Source organism: Zonotrichia albicollis, chromosome 1, assembly GCF_047830755.1.
Source record: "Zonotrichia albicollis isolate bZonAlb1 chromosome 1, bZonAlb1.hap1, whole genome shotgun sequence".
Classification (NCBI taxonomy): domain Eukaryota; kingdom Metazoa; phylum Chordata; class Aves; order Passeriformes; family Passerellidae; genus Zonotrichia; species Zonotrichia albicollis.
In genome coordinates this window covers 54646898-54668175 of record NC_133819.1, presented here as the reverse complement: position 1 = coordinate 54668175, position 21278 = coordinate 54646898, and the positions used below count along the sequence as shown (strand labels likewise).

Below are 21278 nucleotides of genomic sequence, written 5' to 3'. Positions count from 1 at the left end.
ACAAGTGAACCTCTGATGGTGTTCTTTCTCTCATTCATCTCTTTTTTTATTAGACTGGAAAATATATGTAAAAATAGGGGAAAAGAGAAGTTGATTCTGCTAGTTTTGAACCTGACATTTTAAGGGAGAGCTACATGATGGAGACAGAGGTAGCAGGGAGGTGATGTTACTGCTACGTTAGTCAGGGTCTCCAGAGTGTTAATGACTCTGTTTTCTCCTCATCAGGTCCCCAAAGCTGGGAGTATTATTTTGAGGAAATAATGTTAGGGAAATAACATCCATTCCTGTCCCAAATATCTACCATTCGGTTTTCAAGAGTAAGGCCTTTGTGTTTCTTGCTGGTCCTCTTGTCCAAGCTGGACCTACACAGACATAAGATCCAGCAGGCTCATTACTCTCTACACAGAAGTTCTGAAAGAAACCAAGGAATTTTCTTGAGATGATCATCTGTTAGCTCTGAAAACTGGACATTTTTCTCTTGGTTTCTAAGCTTTTGTCTTTTATTGCCAATGATGGCTGTTGTCCCTTTTCTTCCTGTTCAACTGTTATTCCTTCAATTTTTCAGCTGTCCATCTCCTAGTTCTTTGCTTTCCTGCTTTTTCATGCCATTCTGCCAAAGTTTATATTTTTTTCTTCTCCCTCCCCTCAGTTTCCTATTCCTCACTTGCCTTTCTTCTGAAACTCTTTCATTTAAAGAGCCTTTGAAGAAAGTTTAAATGAAATATGTTATAAACTAAATAAAATGTATGTAGATGCAACAAATAGGATATTCTCACAGCTTTCTCCATTTAATTTGGACTAATATATTTTCTTTTTCCCAATGTTTAGTTAAATCATGATCAATCTGGATCTGAAGTTCTCTCTCAGAATTTGAGTCTGAAATCAGTGATATAAGGAGGTCAAAGTTCAAAATTGTGTGCAGTGCTGATCTAAATGATAAAAATCAAGATTCCTGTTTTCAATGACTGACAGCTGGCATAAATTCTGTATGGGATTATTGTGTCAAACATGCTATGCTTTTGCAGTTCTGCATGAGGCTTCCAGCACAACTAGGAGTCTGGCTGAATCCAGGGTAATGTCAACCATGGAGCAGCGCAGTTACATTCCTGCCTTTACATTTGGGTACCTTATTTTTATTAGATGTGGTTGAAAAATGGAACATTTTCTCTTATTATTTTACTTCTTTTATTATTTCTTTTTTTTAGATGTTAAAATTCTAGAAATAGAATTTGAGAGAAAATGAAAGAAAGTTGAGCAGTTATTTGAGAAATTGAATGAAGGATAAATGCAGTTTTTCAGATCTTGCCACATGAGAAAGGGTCGAGGTCTTGCCTATTTTTAGAGTGGCTGCAATAGTGGCCAGCAACAAGTGCACAAGAAATCTTTGTAGGAAAAATCTGTTCAAGTATACAAACTGGTTCAGACATGGTACAGTATTATTAGCATAACATTTAGAAGTTATTTTTTATTTGTACTTTGCTATTTTTTCTAATTGTGGGCACTTATTTAGTTAATGAACAAATGAAGCTGCATACAAAAAATCAGCTTGTTCTAATTTTGCTGATATGATGCACATTTTATAGCTATGTTTCTTGACTACAGCAAAACTGATATATGTATTGCAGGAGTCTCTATTTGATTACCAAATCCCAGTCAGGCAAAGTCAGGTCACAAACCTCCAATGGACAGATATGTGTGAGTTTTTCAATCAAATCTGATGGAAATTAATTTGAGGCTAACATTTCCCTTTGAGATGCTTTCTGTGTGTGCTTGTGCACACGATACAAGCTTTTTCCTACTGGAAGCTCTTAGAGTACCTTGATTTTAAGGGAATAGCTTTTCCCCTGCTGAATAGTAATAGGATTTGATATTATATAGGACAAGATCTTCGAAACTTTGGTTATCAGACCAGAGAAAATACTTTCATGTAAACAGGTTAAAGACATAACATTCTTTTTTTTTTTCTGACTTTGAAGACATTTATCTTGTGGCTTTATCCTGCTTCAGATATTTAATTTTAGTTCTGTAGCATCAAATGTGAGGGTTATTGCTATTGTTTTCTTTGATGTCTCAATAATAGGTGCTTATTGGATTGGGCCAAAACAGAAATAAAGGCACAAGCTGATCTGAGTCCTTAGCATGTGATACTGCTAAGGGAACAGCTCTACAAATGAGTGAGAAGGCAGCCCCTCTGTGAAAAAGTGTGGCACAGAAGATGGGTCTATGAAGCCTGGGAGCAGAACACTTTATCCCATCTACAAATATTCCTAGAGGGTGGAGGCATCTCTTTTCAGCTCAACAAATGGTTCTCCACCAGAACCTAGAGAAACTGTTATGCTAGATATTTTCTATGTGAGGAGTGGAAGGGGAATGGGGAAAAAACATCCAAAAAACCACCTACAAGGAATTTAAGTAAATAATTTTTTACATTTTTAACTGCAAGGGTGTAAAATCTGGTCTTAGTCTCAAGTTGTTGCATATGGAATAAATACTAGTTTAAGTATTCAGTCAGTGTCTGAAATTGTCCCAAATGTCCCTTTGAAGGCTTATCATGCTTTTACCATGGTTCGGAGAAGCATCTCTAACAATTGTAAAATCTTTCTGAAATAAACGCAGAGGTCTGTTAATGCTAGCTCAGGGAATCTACGCTCTGTAAGTGATCTTCTGCCCTTGATATGTGAGGGAAGCTGTACTGATATTAAGGGCCATTGGAAAAATTGCAATTCCTGTAAGACTTCTGAGAGGTAATCTAGGTTCTGAATGTTTGGAAAGGGAATTAATGCATTTTTTTTATATCACACATATTTTATATTCTTATAAATCCTAATGATTTTATGTAATGGTAATTCTATGGTATAAATTCTTATCATTCTTCTTTTAGTATTTTCATGTCAAGTCTCTTGAAGAATTGTACATTAAAATTGGCACAAAAAACTTATTGAAAATAAGAGTAGTGTATCTTAAAAATCATAGTCCATGAATTGGAAGCAAAAAAAGAGAACTACTCTGAATTTTTGGATTCTTCCAATTTTACTATGCTATGGCTAGCAGCATCAACTGCTTATACTCATTTGTTTCCACCCAAATACACCTATTGAGTTCTTAGAACCCCATTTTTCAGAAATAATTCTATTTTGTGTATAAAGCAGCTTGAGGGAATTAAGTTACAGAGCAAGGACATAAAGGTCTTCCAGGAGCAGGAGCATGTGAAGATAGAACTCATTAAAATCACAGCATGATATGACTTATATGAGTCACACAAATAAATAATCTAGAAGTGTATGGACTTTATACATGTTTTACTTTATCTTGAAAACCAATGTAGTTTAAGCATCCAGGGACACTATAGGCATTTGCTCCACTAAAGATGCTGAAAGTACTAAACAAGTACTGACCTGCACAAAGCCATTTACATTTGATATGTTGATATAGCCTGTGGCATACAATATTAATAATAGTTCTTATTTTTACACTCTGTCCAACTTAATGCAGATCATTTGAAATGTTTTGAATCCAAAATGCTTTGCACATGCACATGTCCCATGAACATGGGACTTAGTCTGTTTCTTTGTAGTCTCAGGAGATGGAAGTCAAGATAGCTTTATATACTTTGAGAATGCTTTCTTGATTCATGCTAGTTCAGAATTTTGTCGAGAATCACTTTCATTTACTCAATATTCAGTTTTAAATGCTTTCTATAGCTTCATATGTTGATACGAGTTTCATCCTCGTCCATTTTTTTTAGAAGTGGCTGGTTTTTGTCATCCTTTCCCTCTTCTTAAAGGCTTTTACCCATTCACTGATTAAATACATTCATCCTTGAAAATTAGCAGTGTTCTCCCTATCCAGAGGACTACACTCTCCACCTCTTCATTACTGGACTGCATTGTACCATTATCTTAACTTGTTTTCTTCATGGCTGCTGGCACCTATTTTACTTGATGCAGTGAATCTCTCATTACAGCCTTATTAGCATCCATGTCAAGGCAATGTGAAAAGTCCTCCTCTTTCAATACTGATGAATACAAACAAGTAGAGAGTAGAAGACATGAGCAATCTTTATCGTTTCACTGCCACATTAATACCTCTAACTCTAATTGACAGGGTAATTATACCCCAAAGATATCCCAAGAAAGCACCCTGGGTAGCTGTGATCATGCCATATAAGTGATGTAGAACACATTCTGTAAAATAGGATCAAAATGGTTTCTGTGCATTTTGTGTCACCAAAGCAGCTGTCCTGATGATTCACATCCTATTACATCCTATTTAATATGGTTTAAGCATGTCATAATCAATTAAAAATAGTTTTCCTTTCAGATAACAGTTTTGGAATTTTGAAACTGGGAATAGTTTCCTTTGGACAAAGACTCCTAAGGAATCTCCTCTGTAGGACCCCTGTCATTCATTCACCTATCTCTTCTCAGGTTTGTAACAGTTCGGGGTCAGGCCTCTGCATAGACCCTGGGGGGCATCCCCTGAGCTGGGGAGACACAAGAAGCTTCCTTCAAAAAGCCAATAAGACCCCATTGGCTCCTTCCCCTGTTCCTATGTGTATTGCTGTGTCCCTGAGCCACTCTCTCCCTATTCCCTGACTGGCCCTTATCTTTGTACTGCCCCAAGACCAGGGTCACCCCCTGGCCCCTCGGGAGAGAGAAACTGAGACCCTCCATGTGTGCCTTGGACCTGAAGATCTTACCGAGAAACTGAATTTAACATCTGTGGATACCATGCAAAGGTCCTTTTTGCTTTTTTACCCTGGACTTTACTAGCAGCAGTTCAGGCTGCAACAAGTGGTGCACCTAGCACAGACCTCTTGTCCTGGAAGACATCTGCACTAGACCGCCCCGAGAATTTGAGGTTTTTTACCCCAGTGTGGTGAAGTTTGTTATAAATGATCAGCCAGAAATACAAATCAATAAATGTGAAAGATTTTATTTTCACAACCAAAATATGGTCCTCAAAAACCCACAGTCAAAGAGACAGTGTCGAGCCTGGGATTCGCACTGGGTGAACCTGAATCCGACCTCTATCGCATCAGATCTCCCTCTGTTCATGAATGCCGTTTCCTGCGGGGCTGTTTTATACAGTTTTTATGCCTGAGGCAGAGGTGCCCTGATGTCTTTTGTAACCCCGCATATGTATGGAGTTTTCTTTCACTGTGCAGGACTGGACAATTGCTGTTTCCTGGGTAGTTGCGGGCCTGATCATGTCAGGAGAAGTCGTGTATTCAGATGTACGTTTCTGAAAGACTTCAGTTATCTTGACTGACGTTATCTACCAAGTGATGATCATCCTTGGGTGTTCCCTGATGGCTCCAGAGGAAGCTCATCTCTGCACTGGCCACATTCTTTCATTAGTAAATGAAACACTGTTCTCCTGCTGCCTTTAGGAGTTTCGAAATTCCAGTGTAGTTATCTGTCTGCAGGCTGCTTGTGGTCAGAGGTTCATTGGATTTTACAATTTATATTGTATTCATTCTCCCCTTAAGCATGTATTATTTTTTAACAGATATTACAGGTTGAAATTTTGATTCCTTCCTCCTTTTAGTCTTGAGATTTTGGAAGACTGGGTAAAGATGGAAGCAGCATTCACCCATGCAGAACGAGAAGTTTACCTCCATCAAAAAAAGTCTTTTATTCAAGAAAAGTTTTGTTTTTCAGAGGGGGAATTTGAAGTGTTTTGTACTGGTTACTTAAGCATTCTCCTTATATTTCACAGAAATCAGTCCTAACTGATGAATTGTTGAAAGCAGCTTGGGAAAAATTAACAACTAGCTAAGAATTCCATAAAGAATTCTATCCTTTATTTAATATGATGATCAAATGAGTCCTGAATCTTGGGGATGGTGAACCCCAGCTGAAAACCCTGCCTCCGTTTTTCCCTCTTCGTGCCTTTACCCTCTCCCCTGTCGCAAGGAAAGACTCCTTCAAGTTCTCCCGTCTTTACTCCTGCTGCCCAAGTTGGCTCTCACCGCATGGCCACGGCCACACAGTCACATTCACGTGCTCAAGATGGCGGCGACAGCTTGGCTGGGGCCATGGCGTCTCCCCTTTTGCCCTCTGGTCCTCACGCCTCCTCCCACAGACGCATTTACCTCGGTTGCTATAGCACCAAAAGACGTGGCGTGGGTGGCGAGACCTGTCTCCCCTCACACCGAACTGCTGCCCCCACGGAAAGCCCACAGCTGCCCTGCCACTGCTCCGCATGGCCGGGGCGAGGCAGCCAATACTCTCTGCCCAGCGTGCCCCATGGCAGCCCGCTGCATGGGGGCCGAGGGTGGGCAGTGAGGCCGGCAGCCCCAGGGCGCCACTGTCGCCGGGCGGGCAGACAGCCCTGCCAGGGATGGCTCAAAGCCGCAGTCCTGGCAGTGAAACCGCCATCCCTTGCCCACCGGCGCTGCAATAGAAGCCCCGTGCCGGCAGCGCCCTCAGGTGCCAGCCAAGAGAGAACCCCGGGAGGGGGCTGAGCTCCAGCATGGCTGCCAACACCAGGAGTGGGATGAACTATGTAAGCAGTGCCTCAACACCAGCACCAGTGCCAGCAACATGTCCAGCGCCACAAACACTGGCAAAGGTAAAAAAGTCCTTGCCATGAATGTTTTGGGGACAGTGAAATGGTTCAATGTAAAACACAGATACGGTTTGATCACCCAGAATGATAACAAAGATGATGTGTTTGTTCATCAGACTGCTATAAAAAAGAATAACCCCAGAAAATACCTTCACAGCTTAGGAGATGGAGAAATTGTGGAATTTACTATAATACAAGGAATAAAAGGCCCCCAAGCAGCCAGTGTAAAAGGACCTGGTGGAGTTTCAGTGCAAGGTAGTGAACATGCACCAAACTGCAAACCTGCGAAATATTATCCATGTCACAGAAGTCCACACACCTACCAAGGGAATATAACATAAACCTGATAACTATCAAGCCCCAGTAACAGCCTAAAAACCAAAAGGGCACAGAACACCAATGAGCTGTCCTGTGCCCAGAAGTCCACCTCCATAATGACTGAACCTTTCAGTGAGATCTTCTAATACCCTTCCCCAATTCTTGTGGCCTCCCTGCCCCCTTCACACTTTCCCCTTTTCCTTTCTGTTGTCCTATTACCCCATTTTTATGTTCCCGCAAATTCCTGCCTCCTTTGCCCCCTTTCCATGGCCTCCCTCCACCAATCGCTTCCCCAGAGTTCCTTCATAATACCAGAGGGACAGTGACTGGGAGGGAAAGAAATTTTCCCTAAAGTAACCATCTATTTCTTAACTGTTAATGATTTCTATTTGGAGTTTCCAACAGGCCCATCACAACCTACACTACCTCGTACAGAGCCAATCACAGCCAACAACACTGCCCAACAACACTGGGAGTCTGGGGAGGACTGCAGTGACTGGTAGCTAACAAACACTACTCCAACTAACAAGTCCTGGCAGAGTCCCGGTGTGCTCACAGGCCTCAGTGGATGGGACTTTCCTCTCCACACTTCCTCCATCTCCTGCCAAGGGCCCAGGGACATGCGCCAGCTCAGACTGGGACCTTCAGTCCTGGCTGAGCCCTGCTGTGTGTGTGCCCATCTCTGCCCCTGTCTCCTAGCTGGGCTGGGACCTGCCCTGCAGAGCTGCTCTCGGGGGTGCAGCCCTCAGACCTGGGTTGTAGCCTGTTATGCAAAACTCTAGGTTTAAAATGGCATAACTGCTCTGTTCTCTTTCCTGTGCTCATCATCAGTCAAGTAACAATGATCATTATTTTCCAGAAATGTCAGGGCCTTTTCATCTCCAAAGACACATTCAAGGACACATAACACACAGGTTATAACTGAAAATGGGACATTATTTTAATTTTTATTTTTCTCCATCTGTTTTGGAACTGATGCTTGCAACCATTACCACAATGTGCATGTGTAGCCAGGATCAGGCTGATATGTTCTTCAGTTTGGCTTTAAAACCCATTCTTTGTAGTCTGGAAAAAGCAAGTGACAGCTACAGAATACAGCAGCAGGAATACAGGCCCAGTTTCAGGAAACAGTTCTTGTTTCCTGAAGGGTGAGAACACAAAGACTGAGGGTCTGTACCAACCTCACATAAAAAAGAAAGCATACGTGGTACTGTGGGGTATTTAAAGAATTATGACATATATTGATGACAAGCACAATTTTTGCCTTCCAAGACTTCCTTTGTTGCTGTGCTTCCTGGCCAGGGATGCATGGCCTGTGCTTGTGTGGCAGGCAGGAGAACTGAGAAGTGGCAGCTCTGGATAGATGCAAGAATCCCTGGGAAAATGGAGCCAAGGGAAGAGCAGAGCTCAGCCCCACTCCAAGCTTGCAAGGGGCAAGAGAGCCAGAGAGAGCCAGGGCACAAGTGGTGCCTTGGAGGTGTGAGGGCAGCAGGCAAGAATGGAGTCAAGGAGCCCAGAGGAGCCCTGACAGGGGGCTGTGCCCAGTGCTACAGACAGGAGGACAAGAAGTAACCCCCAGGCCACCCTTGGGGCCCACCCTGGGAAAGCTTCCTTTCCTCAGATAAGGATCATGAGGAACACCTTCAAGGAGGAAGAACACCTGGCACCTGGCCAAAATGGCCCAAACTATCCTGGGCAAGAGGTTGTGCTCAGTGAGGCAGAGGAAAGCAAAGAAACCCCAGAGACACTTGCAGCCCACTGTAGGATAAAAAAAAGACTTCCTTCCCCCAGATGCAGGGCATGACAGGCCATCTTCATGTAGCATAAGCAGCAGAGACTGCCAAAGGGACCAAAAATGTACAAGAAGGGGATCACATGAGCCCTCAGCAGTGACCATGCTCAATGCTTCAGAGGCATACAGAACTGCCTCGGAGGAAAATTCCTCCCTGACCCCAGCACTGGCCATCAACATTTCTCAGAGAATGTGAGAAAGACCTGTCTATTCCTCCCACAGGCTGGCCCTGCCTTCCAGAAGATGCCCAAGCCCTATTCTGCCCTGCCTGGAGTCATCTTTGGGGCTTCTGAGTCTGGCCACATGCCACCAGTCTGATCAACTTCAGGGGCACAAATCTTTGTGTGCCTGGCAGGGCACCAGTGGGTATTCCAAAGCACTGGGATCCTGTCAACATCTCAGCATCTCATTTCTTATGGCTGCTGCCCCTGGATTCAGAGGGGATGAAGACAGAGTGCTCTGCAGTGCTCCTCAAGTGTTCTTCCAGAAGGCCTTTCCTTGGTCTTACAACTTGGCTTGGTGCTCCTTCTCATCTTCTGAGAAGCTGAGGTCTGTTCCCTGAAGTCTGAAGCAGGATTTCCATCTATCCAGTGAGCTTTGAGCATGGCCCTGCTAGGAGCTGGCCTTGCAGCAGATAATCTTCACCAACCTCATCCAGCCTCCCTCAGCCCCCATCAAGTAATTACAGTAGCTCCTTAAGGACTTTCTCTTGGATGTCTTCAAGCTGACCCTGTGCCAGCTCTGTGAGTGGGACACAGGAGTCTCCATGTGCAACCCCACTCACTGTAGCCCTGCCCTCTGTCCAGTGTTCTTCATAGGAACATTGAACCATAGAATAGTTAAGGTTGGGAAAGACCTTAAAGATCATCAAGTCTGGCCATCAACCCAGCACCACCACCATGGCCAAACCATGTCCTTATGTGTCATATCCACATAGTTGTTGAGCACTTCCAGGGATGGTGTCATCTCCACTCTATTGGACAACTTGTTTCAATGTTCCAGTGTTTTAAAACCCTTTCAGTGCAAAAAAGTTTCCTAATATCTAATCTAAACCTCTCCTGGTGCAACTTGAGGTGATTTTCTCTCGTCTTATTACTTGTTAATTGGGAGAAGAGATAGACCCTCACCGGTCTATAACCCCTATAGTTGTAGAGAGGGATAAAGTCCCCCTGAACTTCCTTAGTGGGGGAAGGAAGCAATCCCAGCTCCCTCAGCTGCTCCTCATAAGACTTGTGTTCCAAACCCTTCACCAGCTTTGTTGACCTTCTCTGGACTTGCTCCAGTGCCTCAATATCTTGTAGTGAGAAGCCCAAAACTGAACACAGTATTAGGCCTTCAGAGGAAGGCCTTTGGAGCGCTGGCCCTGAGGCTGTCCCTGTGTCCATGAGTTGGCCCTTGCCCTTGGTGGCTATATACTAGACACAGCTTCCAGGTACTCAAGACATGTCCTCCTCTGCTTGGCTTCTAAGGACCAGTCTTGTGCTGTTACTCCTCTCTCAGGCCCTGGGAGAATTCAGCCCTGCAGCCCAGAGACCACCCCTATCAGCCATTCCCTTCTGTGCCAGAGCTAATGTCTTTGAAGTCCCACAGTACAGAAGACATGGGACTTGATCTGTCTGGTTACAAACTCTTTTCCTGGGGCATGGGTGGGCTGATTTCAGCAGCTGCAGGCCAGGGAAAAGCTAAAGTGTAGCCAGAGCCGTAGTCTGAGATGGACCAGTGCCATAAGACCACCAGGGAAACAGACACACTGAAAAAACAAGTGAACAGAGGTGACTGGTGTGATGAAAAGGTTGGTCATTTTTAGACCTCAAACATTTTGATCTCTGCCCAAAGCACAGTCAGGCAAACATGACTTCCAAACTGTGAGACTGGACCATTGTTGCTATTGTAGTCAAATCTGCTTGTCTCACTGAAACTAAAATGTGCAACTCCTCTGTTAAACACTGTAGCAGGGCATCTCAACCCCCCCTCCCTGTGCTCTGGTGTCAAGAAGGATTAAAGAGTTTGCTTTTTATATGCCCACTTGAAACCATCTGTGATTGTCAGTGTCATGATATCATCCAGACACAAAGAAACTTATTTTCTTTTTAAATTATTGGATGAAAATATAAAAACCAGTCTTCTAGTATACACATGGCTATGAGTTTGCAAAACTGGTGCAATGAGTGCATAAAGTTGCCAGAACATATCTGTTCACTTGAAGAATCTTTAAATATAGCTGCAGAGAGCTGCCATCCTGGATGGACCGCTAAGTCATAGCTTGTATCCAGCCCTGACTCCTGGATGGACCTGGGGACCCATGATACAGCCCTGTCTCCAGGCCTGTTTCCAGCTGTATCTCTTGCTAGTCTCCCTGGCGGGCCCCTGGATCTGGCTCATTCCCTCTATCACAGGGTCTTTTTGGAACAGGTTACTAGCTGCTGGCTCTGCCTGTCTGGACCAGGGCATACGGGACGGTGCCCTGTTGATGGGGGCATGGGCCAGGGTAGCACAGCTGACCTGTACCAAGGTCAGCAGCAGCTCCTGACTTGCCTGCCTTCAGTGAGCAGCAGGCACTTGCTGCTCCCTGGCAGTCTCCTTGCCTAACTTCATCCTGAAACATTTTGCAATTAAGGTAATTCCTAAGCCAAAAGGTGTCAAAGTATTCATCAACCCATCAGCTGATTGCCCTCCATGAGTTTATCTGCCTCACCATGGAAGCTTCTGGTTGACATATGGCCAAACTGTAGACCACAAACTGATCCTCAGCAGGTGTCTGAGCATAAAAGTCTGGCAAAGTCATAAACACCTTAAAGGAAAAATTATGAGCAAAACTTAAATATAGGTTTTTCTATTAACTGCATTTATTATAAATGTCATCACTCATTGACTTTCCCCACGAATAAGCAAATAGCACAATTTACTGACAAATGAAACAAACTCAGGAATAATGAATACATAGCATCCCTTTCAGTAGCTCAAACCCATCACATTTTCTCTCCTGAGCCTGTGTAATATACAGCAGGATATAAAGTCTGTAACCAAATTTTGTGAACTGACAATCAGAAGATCAAACATTTCTCACTGAGACATGTCCTAATGTAATGCCAGGAAGTATATCTCTGTATATAGCGTACCTTTATTTGATACAGGAAATATTCAAACATCATCTACAGTGCTTGGAGCAAGAGAAGCAGAGGTATATTCGTACATAATTTTATTTGGGCTTTTTTATTTTTTTCCATGGAAGAGAGGCATCTACTTAGGAGCTGGGAATCTGAGGCATATGTAGTGTGTAGGAAATGTGTGCTTTCACTGTCACTACACTCCCCTTCTGTCACATCCACCTCCACTCATTTTCTTGTCTCTTATGATGCTGTCACTTTATTGTGTTGTGTTGAAGTGGAAGTAGCACCTATGCAAGATGAGCAATTTACAGCTCAAGTAAATAAAAGCAAATATACCAGTGAACAAGAAGTTAATCATCATCACACACACTGTGAAACCATCTGGTTTTCCCTGTTGGTGTGTGTGCTGGTGTCACAGACATCTTTTATAAAAAATCATTTCCTTAGGATTTTTCCTCCTGAGAAGCTAAGAGGCCTCAGGAACAAAATGTAAACAATGGTTATCTGCTGCTGGGGAATGCAACAGGTGGATCTTTGATTGGCCCATGTTGGATGTTTGTAATTAATGGCCGATCACAGTTAGCTGGCTTGGACAGAGAGCCCGAGCCACAAACCTTTGTTATCATTCTTTCTTTTTCTATTCTAAGCTAGCCTTCAGATGAAATCCTTTCTTCTATTCTTTTAGAATAGTTTTAATGTAATATATATAAAAAATACAACAATAAATCAAGCCTTCTGAAACATGGAGTCAAATCCTCATCTCTTCCCTCAACCTGAGACCCCTGTGAACATGGTCACATGCTGGTTTAAAATCCAGCAGGAAAATTAAACCCACTCAAGCTGCCCCCTTTTCCCCATCCTATTTCAAAAGTGGAGAAAACACCAGGAGACATTTTAGGACGAAATCACAATTTACTGAAAAATCGCAATAACCACAACAATATTGCTAAAAAAGGGTACTCAGCTGGACTCCGCTCTGTGCCACCACTGCTCTCTCCCTTTTCTTTTTCTTGGAGCGGCATCTCAGGCTTGCTGGTGCTATCCTTCAGCCCTAAACCAGAATACTCACCACTCAGAGGAACAGGAAAGAGACTGCTGGTCGCAGAAAGGGGCCAGTTCTGCCAGGCTGACCCTGAAACCTGCACATCCTCTCCCCTGAGCTAGGTGAAAGATGACAATCCTTCCATTTCTGGCCTCGGCTTCCTCCTGCTGAAACCATGCCTCTGCCATGATGTGGGTGGTATGGAATTAAACACTGCTAGAAGCTCCACCCATTTGCTCTATAACCATGACAGCGTGGTAAGAGCATTAACTCTGAAGAGTTACATAGTTATTGATATGACTCATTAATACATTCTATTACTCAATTAACAGAAAAACATGCCTTATTTTTTATGTTACTAATGTCCTTGACATGTTCTATATCCTGCCAAAGATTTTGGAAAAGTATTGGAAAAAGATTATTCCGTTCACAGTAAGGATCCTATTTTTGCCCATTCAGATTTCTTATTTGCCTCACTTGAATGATGTTAGTTCACCCAAATATGGTCTGTTCTTCACATGGTGTAAATCTCCATTATTGGATATGCTATACCCACATGGTGATAATCTCCATCATTATCCATGGTATATCCAATAAGGAGAAGTCTTAAAAAGCCCATTGCACCAGATTCTGCAGAAAACACCATGAGACATGAAGAATGTGGTTTTATTAGAATGCTGGAGTTGGGAATGTACCTGGGAAGTATATTCTTAAACCTTACCCAGTCAATATTACCCTTTCTTGCTAATCCCTCCTCCCTCTCAACATGTTTTTCCTTCACAATTCAATTTCACCTGAGAGGTGTGAGTCCTCTGATTAGCTAGATTCTATCATCTTTGGTGATACCTCTCATCACTTAGCATAAGAGTAGAGGAGGAAGGTGCTGTCTCTTCACTATGTAGTTTACTATGGAGAAAGAATCCCATTCCCATTTCCTAGATTTTTAATTTTATATAAATTCCAGTTGAATCAGAAAACTGAAAGATCTGTTGAACATTTTTCCTTCCTAAAACACAAAAACAGGTTTTCAATCAAACCAGCTTCTTAGATCTAGAAGGAAAGGGGGAGAATTTATTTCTACGTTTCCAAAGATACAAAGTGTTATAGCAAGTCCCTTTTCTCTAAAATAACAAGAAAAAGAAAGTTTTTTGCAAATTTTTTTTTAGAGAGTGAAGGATAAGCACTGAGGGAAAGCCATTCCACTGGCTGTACAGGAAAGGAGTATAATGTAGATTATGCCTTGTTCTAGCAATTTAGGCACAGAAACATCTTTTCCTGAATTTCCTTTACATGATACAGGAAGAGAAGGAAGTGTCGTTCTTGAAGTGAGTATGTGCCAGTAGCTTGGTTTTTGAAAAATGGAGCTCTGGGGCAGTGGGAGAAAACCCAGAAATCATACATTAATGAAATCTGGAGGAGGAGAAATTAGAAGTGTCAGAGGTTTTCTTAATAGCAGAATTCCCTCTGAAATATAAAAGTGATTAGCCAAAATGGGCTTGCAGAGGCAGGAACTGTAATCCATTGCTGACTCTTAATACAAAACAAGTATTTTGGAATTAGCAAAATTCAGCAGAAGCTAGCTCATACAGAAACCCCACTCACATATCCATGAAAATCAAGATGCAAAATGCCATATACTGTCTGTTTGGCAGAGATGGATAGAGAGAGTGAGAGAGGAAGGAAGAGTCATTGGCAGCTTAGAATTTTAGAATTTGATTTGTTAATTTTCAAAGAGGGCAAGACTGGGTCTTGTGTGTTTAAGGGGTGAGTAAAGGGCCTGTAGTGTGAGGTACGACAGCTTGCTCTGATAGTGCCCTGCATCTGTCACCTGAGAAAAGAGGAAAAAGAGTCCCCCTAGTGTACCAATGCTGTAAGCAGGAGCGTCTTGCTCAATTCACTAAATCTGCTGCAAGTTCTGCTGTGGCATGTAATCAAGTGCCTAAAGGTATTTTAGTAAACCCCGGGGCTCTGTTGATCACAAGGCTTCTAGTTCAGGACAGAAAAAACAATACACAATCATAAATAATGAGCTTTTTAAAATGACCATGTGTTTTAACACATTTTAGCTATGAAGTAATTGGGTTTTGCATTGCTGTATAATTCTAAATACTAGATTTTGCCACCCAGGAAACATATATTCTCCTGGAAAACAGGAAAGAAATTATTTTACACAGTAATACTTTTTTTCACAAGTTCTTAGCTGTGTATCTGTGAGGTAAAATCAAGCACATTATTCTAATCAAAAGTACCTTTTTAAAATTATTGTTTCAATTAAACAGGGAAAGTCTACTGCAGTTAAAGGTATTCAGTTTTACACTTTCCCTGGCTGCCAGAAATCCAGTGTGCAACTCAGGCATTTTAGCACTTTGAATTTGCACTGTCAAATATTAAGTGATAAATTGGCCTCCTTCCTGTGTAAGGCCTCTCTCAATGATTTTAGGTAGAGTAATGCAAACCTTTGTGGCAGGTGCTGAAGGGGAATGTGTGTAGGAAGGCATAGCTGCCATAGATAGCTGTGACTCCATAACTATTTTCCTCTCAGGTATGCTGAAGTAGAGCCATGGATAAAAAGTTTCAAAGGAGAACAGAAGGTCTCTGTTGGAGATGCAGCACAGCTGGATGGTAAGCAGTATTTGTCATTCTGTCTTTCAATAATTTTCCACAAGATGCTCGTGCTAGAGCAAACCTGGCAAGTCAAGTTCCCCTTTGCACCCTGCTCTCCATCTGAGTCTGCCCTGTGGCAAATTAGGCACTATCTTGCTCTCTCACCTTTTTGACTGCTGACAGGAGAGCTAAATCACCTTTCCAGCAGCAAAGGAAGTGTGTGTTTTCAGGGGAGTGAGTGAGTAGGGAGAGTGGGAGATGTTAGGGAGATAATTCCTCAGAGTAAGTAAGAAGACAAAGTGGGGCCCACACCTTTCAGGAGATGGCCAGTGGAAGGCCTGAAGGATGAGAAGCAAAGATGAAACGGTGCTCAGGGATCAGCTGTGCGACCCCTACAGACATGATCAGATAGATTTGGCTGAGGGAAAATGTCTCCAGCTCCTCAGAGGTAAGGCCAGCTCCAGCAGTGGCACAGGAGGCTCTTGCAGCTGTTCAGATTACCAATGGTGCTGTAAATTATGCAGAGGCATTAGCTGCAGGGATTTTGTTTCACATTTTAGATAGTAGATTGGCATTTCCTGGAAGTGTAGGTTAAGTATGGTAAAAAGATAGGTAGCATATATCTCACTCTGGGAGGAGGGAGCTCTTGCAGCTCTGCTGGTGTTGTGTGCAAGCCACTGGTTGCTTAGTGGTATGTAAGGGTGCAGACTTGTGTGCATACAGCACTGTGCTTATTTCTGTTCTGCAACAAATGTCTCTGTCAGTGTCTCCGCTAATAGCAACCTCACAGTGCTAATCACCAGGTTTAGTTAAATGAGTGAAAGGAATTTGAAAGGTGTTTGTGCATACCTACTGCAGAAAGGCTTCTCCTGAAGAAAAACTGTAAAATGGACATCCTTAACTTTCCTTTTAAATTCATGTGCAGTATTTGATTTTGGCATGTCTGTTTTCCTGGAGACAGCTGAGGCAATCTCCTCTACTCACTCACCCACTTACCAGTTGTACTTTGAATTGCTTGTGATGATATGGATGTTGATTATGGCCTTCACAATACTGCCTGGTTTTTCCGTAAAATTGTCCTGGATGAAGAGATGCAGCAAATTCTCAGCTGACCAGAAGGCAGCCCAAGGTATTAGTTCAGTGTATTTTCTTTCATGAGTAAGAAGCAGATAAGATTTCAGCTCAAATGGTGCATTTTATTTATATTTATAGATGAAATGCATAGCAAATGTTGGAAACAACATTTCAGGTACTCCTTCCTCCTCCTTCCAGAGGCAATGTTTCATTGTTAATATTGTATATCTTTCTAAAAATGCTTGATTTGAAAACTTTGTTATGCTAAAATATTTTGTTGTCCTAGGAACACTTCTGGGTCCCCATGCATCTACATGTGAACTGTTCTTATTTCTAATTTTTAAAATATGTATCAAAATTTCCTTTCTTAAGTTTTTTCTTAACATTTAAATAAATAATTGTATTATAAAAACTCAAAAACTGGAGATTCCCTGCCTATCTCAGTCCCTCAACATACATTTCATTGTTCTATACTTCCATGTGTATGCACATACATACATATATACATGCATGCACACATATATGCACATATACATGCACTCCATCACATTCCAAACACTTCTGGATGTTGAATCTTCAAATTCTGTGGTAGGAGACTGGCAAGTGCCTGCAATTAGAATATTGTTGATATTCTCACATTTCATTGACCATAAAAGCTAAGATCAATATTTTCAATGCCTTTAAAAATGAAATAATAATGTCAAAATATTGCCAGGAACTTATTGAAATGAAAAGGGTGTGTTAGGTTAAGCACAGAGACTAGACTGGGGGGTTTTTTTTCTGCATTTTTCCTTTTGACATCCTTTAGAAAGTGTGTTGTTTGCACTAGTAACTGAAATGCAATTTGAGGAGGATAGAAAGATGCACTAATATTTATATGAAGCTGTAATACAGCAAAAAGTATATGGGCTGTTATTCTACTATATTGCCAGAGGACAGTATTGATCTTCAAAGGGTTAAAGTGCTACGAGGTTACATTAATGTCACCCTTCAGCAATCACTGGCCAATAACGTATCAGCAATCAATGCTGCAGCATGTCGTTCAGGACACTCAGTTTTTGGAGACAAGTGGGTGATATATTTTGACAAGAATAAAAAATAGTCTTGGAAATTCTTGCAAATCTTAACTCAGAGGGGGAGATACATGAAACAAACTGCTTCCATTCGAAAAAAATGGTAATGTTTGCCTTCCTAAGTAACAACATTTTATGTCAGTTCAGTGGAGCAGTGAATGAACCAAAATTCTGCTAACCTTCAAAATGGAAAGGATTCTGTAAGTAGGATTTACATAGTCTGAATATTTAATATTTGGAGTGCTCATCACAGCTCACATAAACTAATACTTAAATATATATTTCCAGTAAAGAAAACATTTGACTTCTGGTGGAGTAAAGCAGTGAAATGTTTTGACTTGTGAGTACAGACACAGGTTTCTCAGCTCCTGCTTCTTTTTTTCCTGTTAGAAATTTTTTTCCATCGAGTTCTCATAATCTCTGCAAATCCAAAGATGGCAACACAAGCCACTTCACTTTGACACAAAAGAAACTTAAAGAAAAAAAAAATCAAGAACACAAAAAGCTATAAAGTAGAAGGCTAAAGGGTGGAAACAAAATCAGAGGCTGCAGGAGGACGCGAGGGGTTAAAGTTCTGACCACTGTCTGCATATATAAAATCATATCACCTTATCTGAAAAGTTTAGGCTCTAAAGAAAACACTCAGTTTAAAATACCTTTTAGGTATATTAAATCTTTAGGCTGAAGATTACAGCGTTTTCTCTTTGGTGAGTAGCTGTTTGTCTCACTTTATTTACTTGGTATTGGGTATTTGTCAATGTCATTTCATATCTGCAGAAAATTCATACGTTCTATGGAAGTATGTATGTGTGTGAGAGTGCTGAAGGTCACATGACTATTTCATCCTATTTGGTGGAGCAGCTTGACTTTTTTCCCTTGCTTTTGGTGATGGTTGTGAGTGCAGAAGTTGATTGACAGATGCATGCCAGAAACCCCCATTCTCCTTTTCAAAGACTACATATGATGGATTGCGATCTTTCAGCTCAGCAGGACACAGGGACCATGCAAGCTGTAATTGGTCAGGTATGGAGTCAGCCATTTCTCAACTCCCCTTTTATTTTTTTTTTTTTTCACAAGGGTCTAACCATATGATTCACATAATTCATATTTACAGTACCATCTTTCTATCTGTATCTTCAGCTACCAACGAGTGTAGTACTGAAAGTGAGAAAGGCAAAAGAAACACAATAATCTGGCCAGGGAATCACTAGAAAAAACTAAATTACCATCCTTTTCTTCTAATAAACCCCGTTTTAGTCTGAGCTTTATCAAATCAATGTATTTATTAATTTGCTGTTTCATCTTGTTTAAATATGCTGAAGTACAAGAAACGAGGAGTGAAAGTGTTGTTTGCTGGGGAGTTGCTTTCTATTTGTAATGCTGTTCATTATTTTTATATTGACTGTATTCCTGTGCTAGATGCTGTGGCTTTTATTTTTTATTTTTATTTTTTCCTCTTATACTCCTAATCCAGATAATGTGTGATTGAGCCTGGTAAATGTAGTAGTCTTTGCTGCTGCAGAGGGGCAGCCTGCAAATTAAACACTGCCACAATCTGAAAGGTCCAGGTGGTCTGCTCGTGCTTCCTAATGCAATCCAGCACAACAGCTTTAATAAACAGCTCTATTTAGTTCTCCCTCCCTGTATCCAGGGAAGTGAACTGGGGCTGCTGTGATGAAATGCCAGAAGAATATCTCTCAAAGGCCTCACAAGCTGATTTTTAGAGCTTTTCCGTTTTGTCGTCTTTGTCTTCCAAATGGGTCAGTGAGTCCTTCTCTTTCTGTTTTGTGATTTCTGATAAGTCTGTAGTTTTTATATGTGTGATTTAACCATGCTGTTTTGAGCTTTAGCCAGAAGAGAGAAAAATCATTGTCTTTTCATTTGCTTCAAATAATAACCTGAAGTGGGGAAAGAAATTATTTTGTTCTGATGAGCAGGGAGGGCTGTTTTCCTGTGAAAGCAGTCAGAGTCAGATAAGGGTGCCTGTTTTTCTTCTTCTAACAAAATTTTAAGTGCTCAACACTTTCTCATTAACCACTGACTTGTAAATCATTCTCTGGTAAAGGGTATTTTTTGAACTCTCAAAAGTTTGTGGTTTTTTGCATATGTTTCCAGTACAGTGAACGCATGCTGCTGAAATGATGACATAGTGTTTGTTTTCTATATGTTGATATAATGGTAGAAATATACTCATTCTATACATTGTTTTCATCTAAATTACGGCAAAGCACTGAAGTCCCTCAAAGCACATGGTTTATTAATACCATCGTACATAGTAATGCATTTTTGGGCAGAAAATGTCAAATATGTAATGCCATGTTTACCACAGACTTTTATTGCTTTAAATATTTTAAAAATAGAAGATACATTTTTTATTAAAAATCCTCCAAACGTTCACAGCTTTCTATGAGGCTGGCTTATACCTAAAAAAGTGGGGCATGCTTGCCAGTACTACATTGTGCAAAAATATGTATTTTAGACTGTGTTAATTACATTTTTGCTTAACTTGTTCAGTCTTACAGAAATATATTTAATGATTCTAAGGGAGATACAATGGCAAGGTTTTGAGCAAGTGCTCTTGACAGAAAATGTACCCTGAAATCTTTATAAAACTGAAAGCTTGTAATATCTCTTTAATGTAAATTTTGTTTTCACATGTAAGACAGTGTAAGTTAGCTATTTTATGTTTAAGGCTTGCCAACTCTCAGAAAGTGGTTTTGAGGCTGGAAATGGCAGAAGGATTTTTTTTTCTGTGTGTAACATTCCATATTTCATGAATGAAAAAAAGTTCAGTGAATGTCTGGAAAAATGTTTATATCATGTGTTTGTGTATTTTATTTCCTAAAATTAATAGCAAGAGCATGTACTTGAAAGAAAAATGAATTTAGGTATTTTAGGTGATTAACTGCTGTGGGTTTTCTGTGCTAGACTTTATAGATGTCATTTTTCTGAAACTTACTGTCTTAGGTGCTGCAAACATTTTTTTCAGATCAGCATGTGTGCATATTTACATTTCATATATGTAAGTGTGCTCATCAAAATGGGTTCATAAATCCACAAAATTTTCAAGTATGTTTTTGTTTTGATTAATTGTCCAGTGTTCAGTCGTTATTAGCTATGTGCTATGATAGAAAAAAAAGTTTAATTATTTTTTTGATAAAAATTGTGCATTTTCTGGTTGTATAATAAAGGAGTTAGTTAAAATGGGGGAATCTCAGGACAATCAGTATAATTAACATATTTTGCTGAAAATAGACATAGATTTTCTGTAAGTACTTTAAGAAAAAATAACTATCAAAAGGCAGGGCCTATGGCAGAAAATCTAAGTCTCTATTTTGTATTGATAAATAGTTAAGGTTTGCATATTTAGTAGTTGCATAGTTTTAGAAAAGGCATTTATTTCCTGACAGTATTAGAAAAAGTTATTGAAAGTCTTTGTTAACTTTCAAACCTCCAAACCCAAAAAATTGTATAAATGTATACAATTTGGCCTTTTTATATCCGCATTGTATTTTTTTTTCTGCCATGACAATTTTTTTTTTACTAGTCCTGCAGATGTAGCTCTAAATTCAATCTTGTTTACTGCTAATGGAACGTGAACTCGCCTAATTAAAAATCCAAACTATATGTGTATAGCTGATGCAATGGAGATCAGACACAGTAGCAGATTTTTGTAGTTCAAGCATTAGTCT

The 21278-nt window shown here is 40.8% G+C and overlaps 1 protein-coding gene across 4 annotated transcripts in view; it reads left to right on the top strand.

Annotated features, from left to right (window-relative positions):
• The first annotated feature begins 18419 nt into the window (after window positions 1–18419).
• The window catches only part of POU6F2 (POU class 6 homeobox 2), a 313133-nt gene continuing 310274 nt past the window's right edge, over window positions 18420–21278 (top strand). Inside the window, exon 1 of one of the 4 annotated variants that reach the window (XM_074541631.1) lies at window positions 18420–18609. In XM_074541631.1, the coding sequence (XP_074397732.1) occupies window positions 18505–18609 (105 nt within the window). In that variant the 5' untranslated portion in view covers window positions 18420–18504. Of the gene's footprint in view, window positions 18610–19116; window positions 19347–21278 lie in introns of those variants that run through there. The other 3 variants (XM_026793432.2, XM_014267044.3, XM_026793433.2) reach the window with 3 other exon arrangements.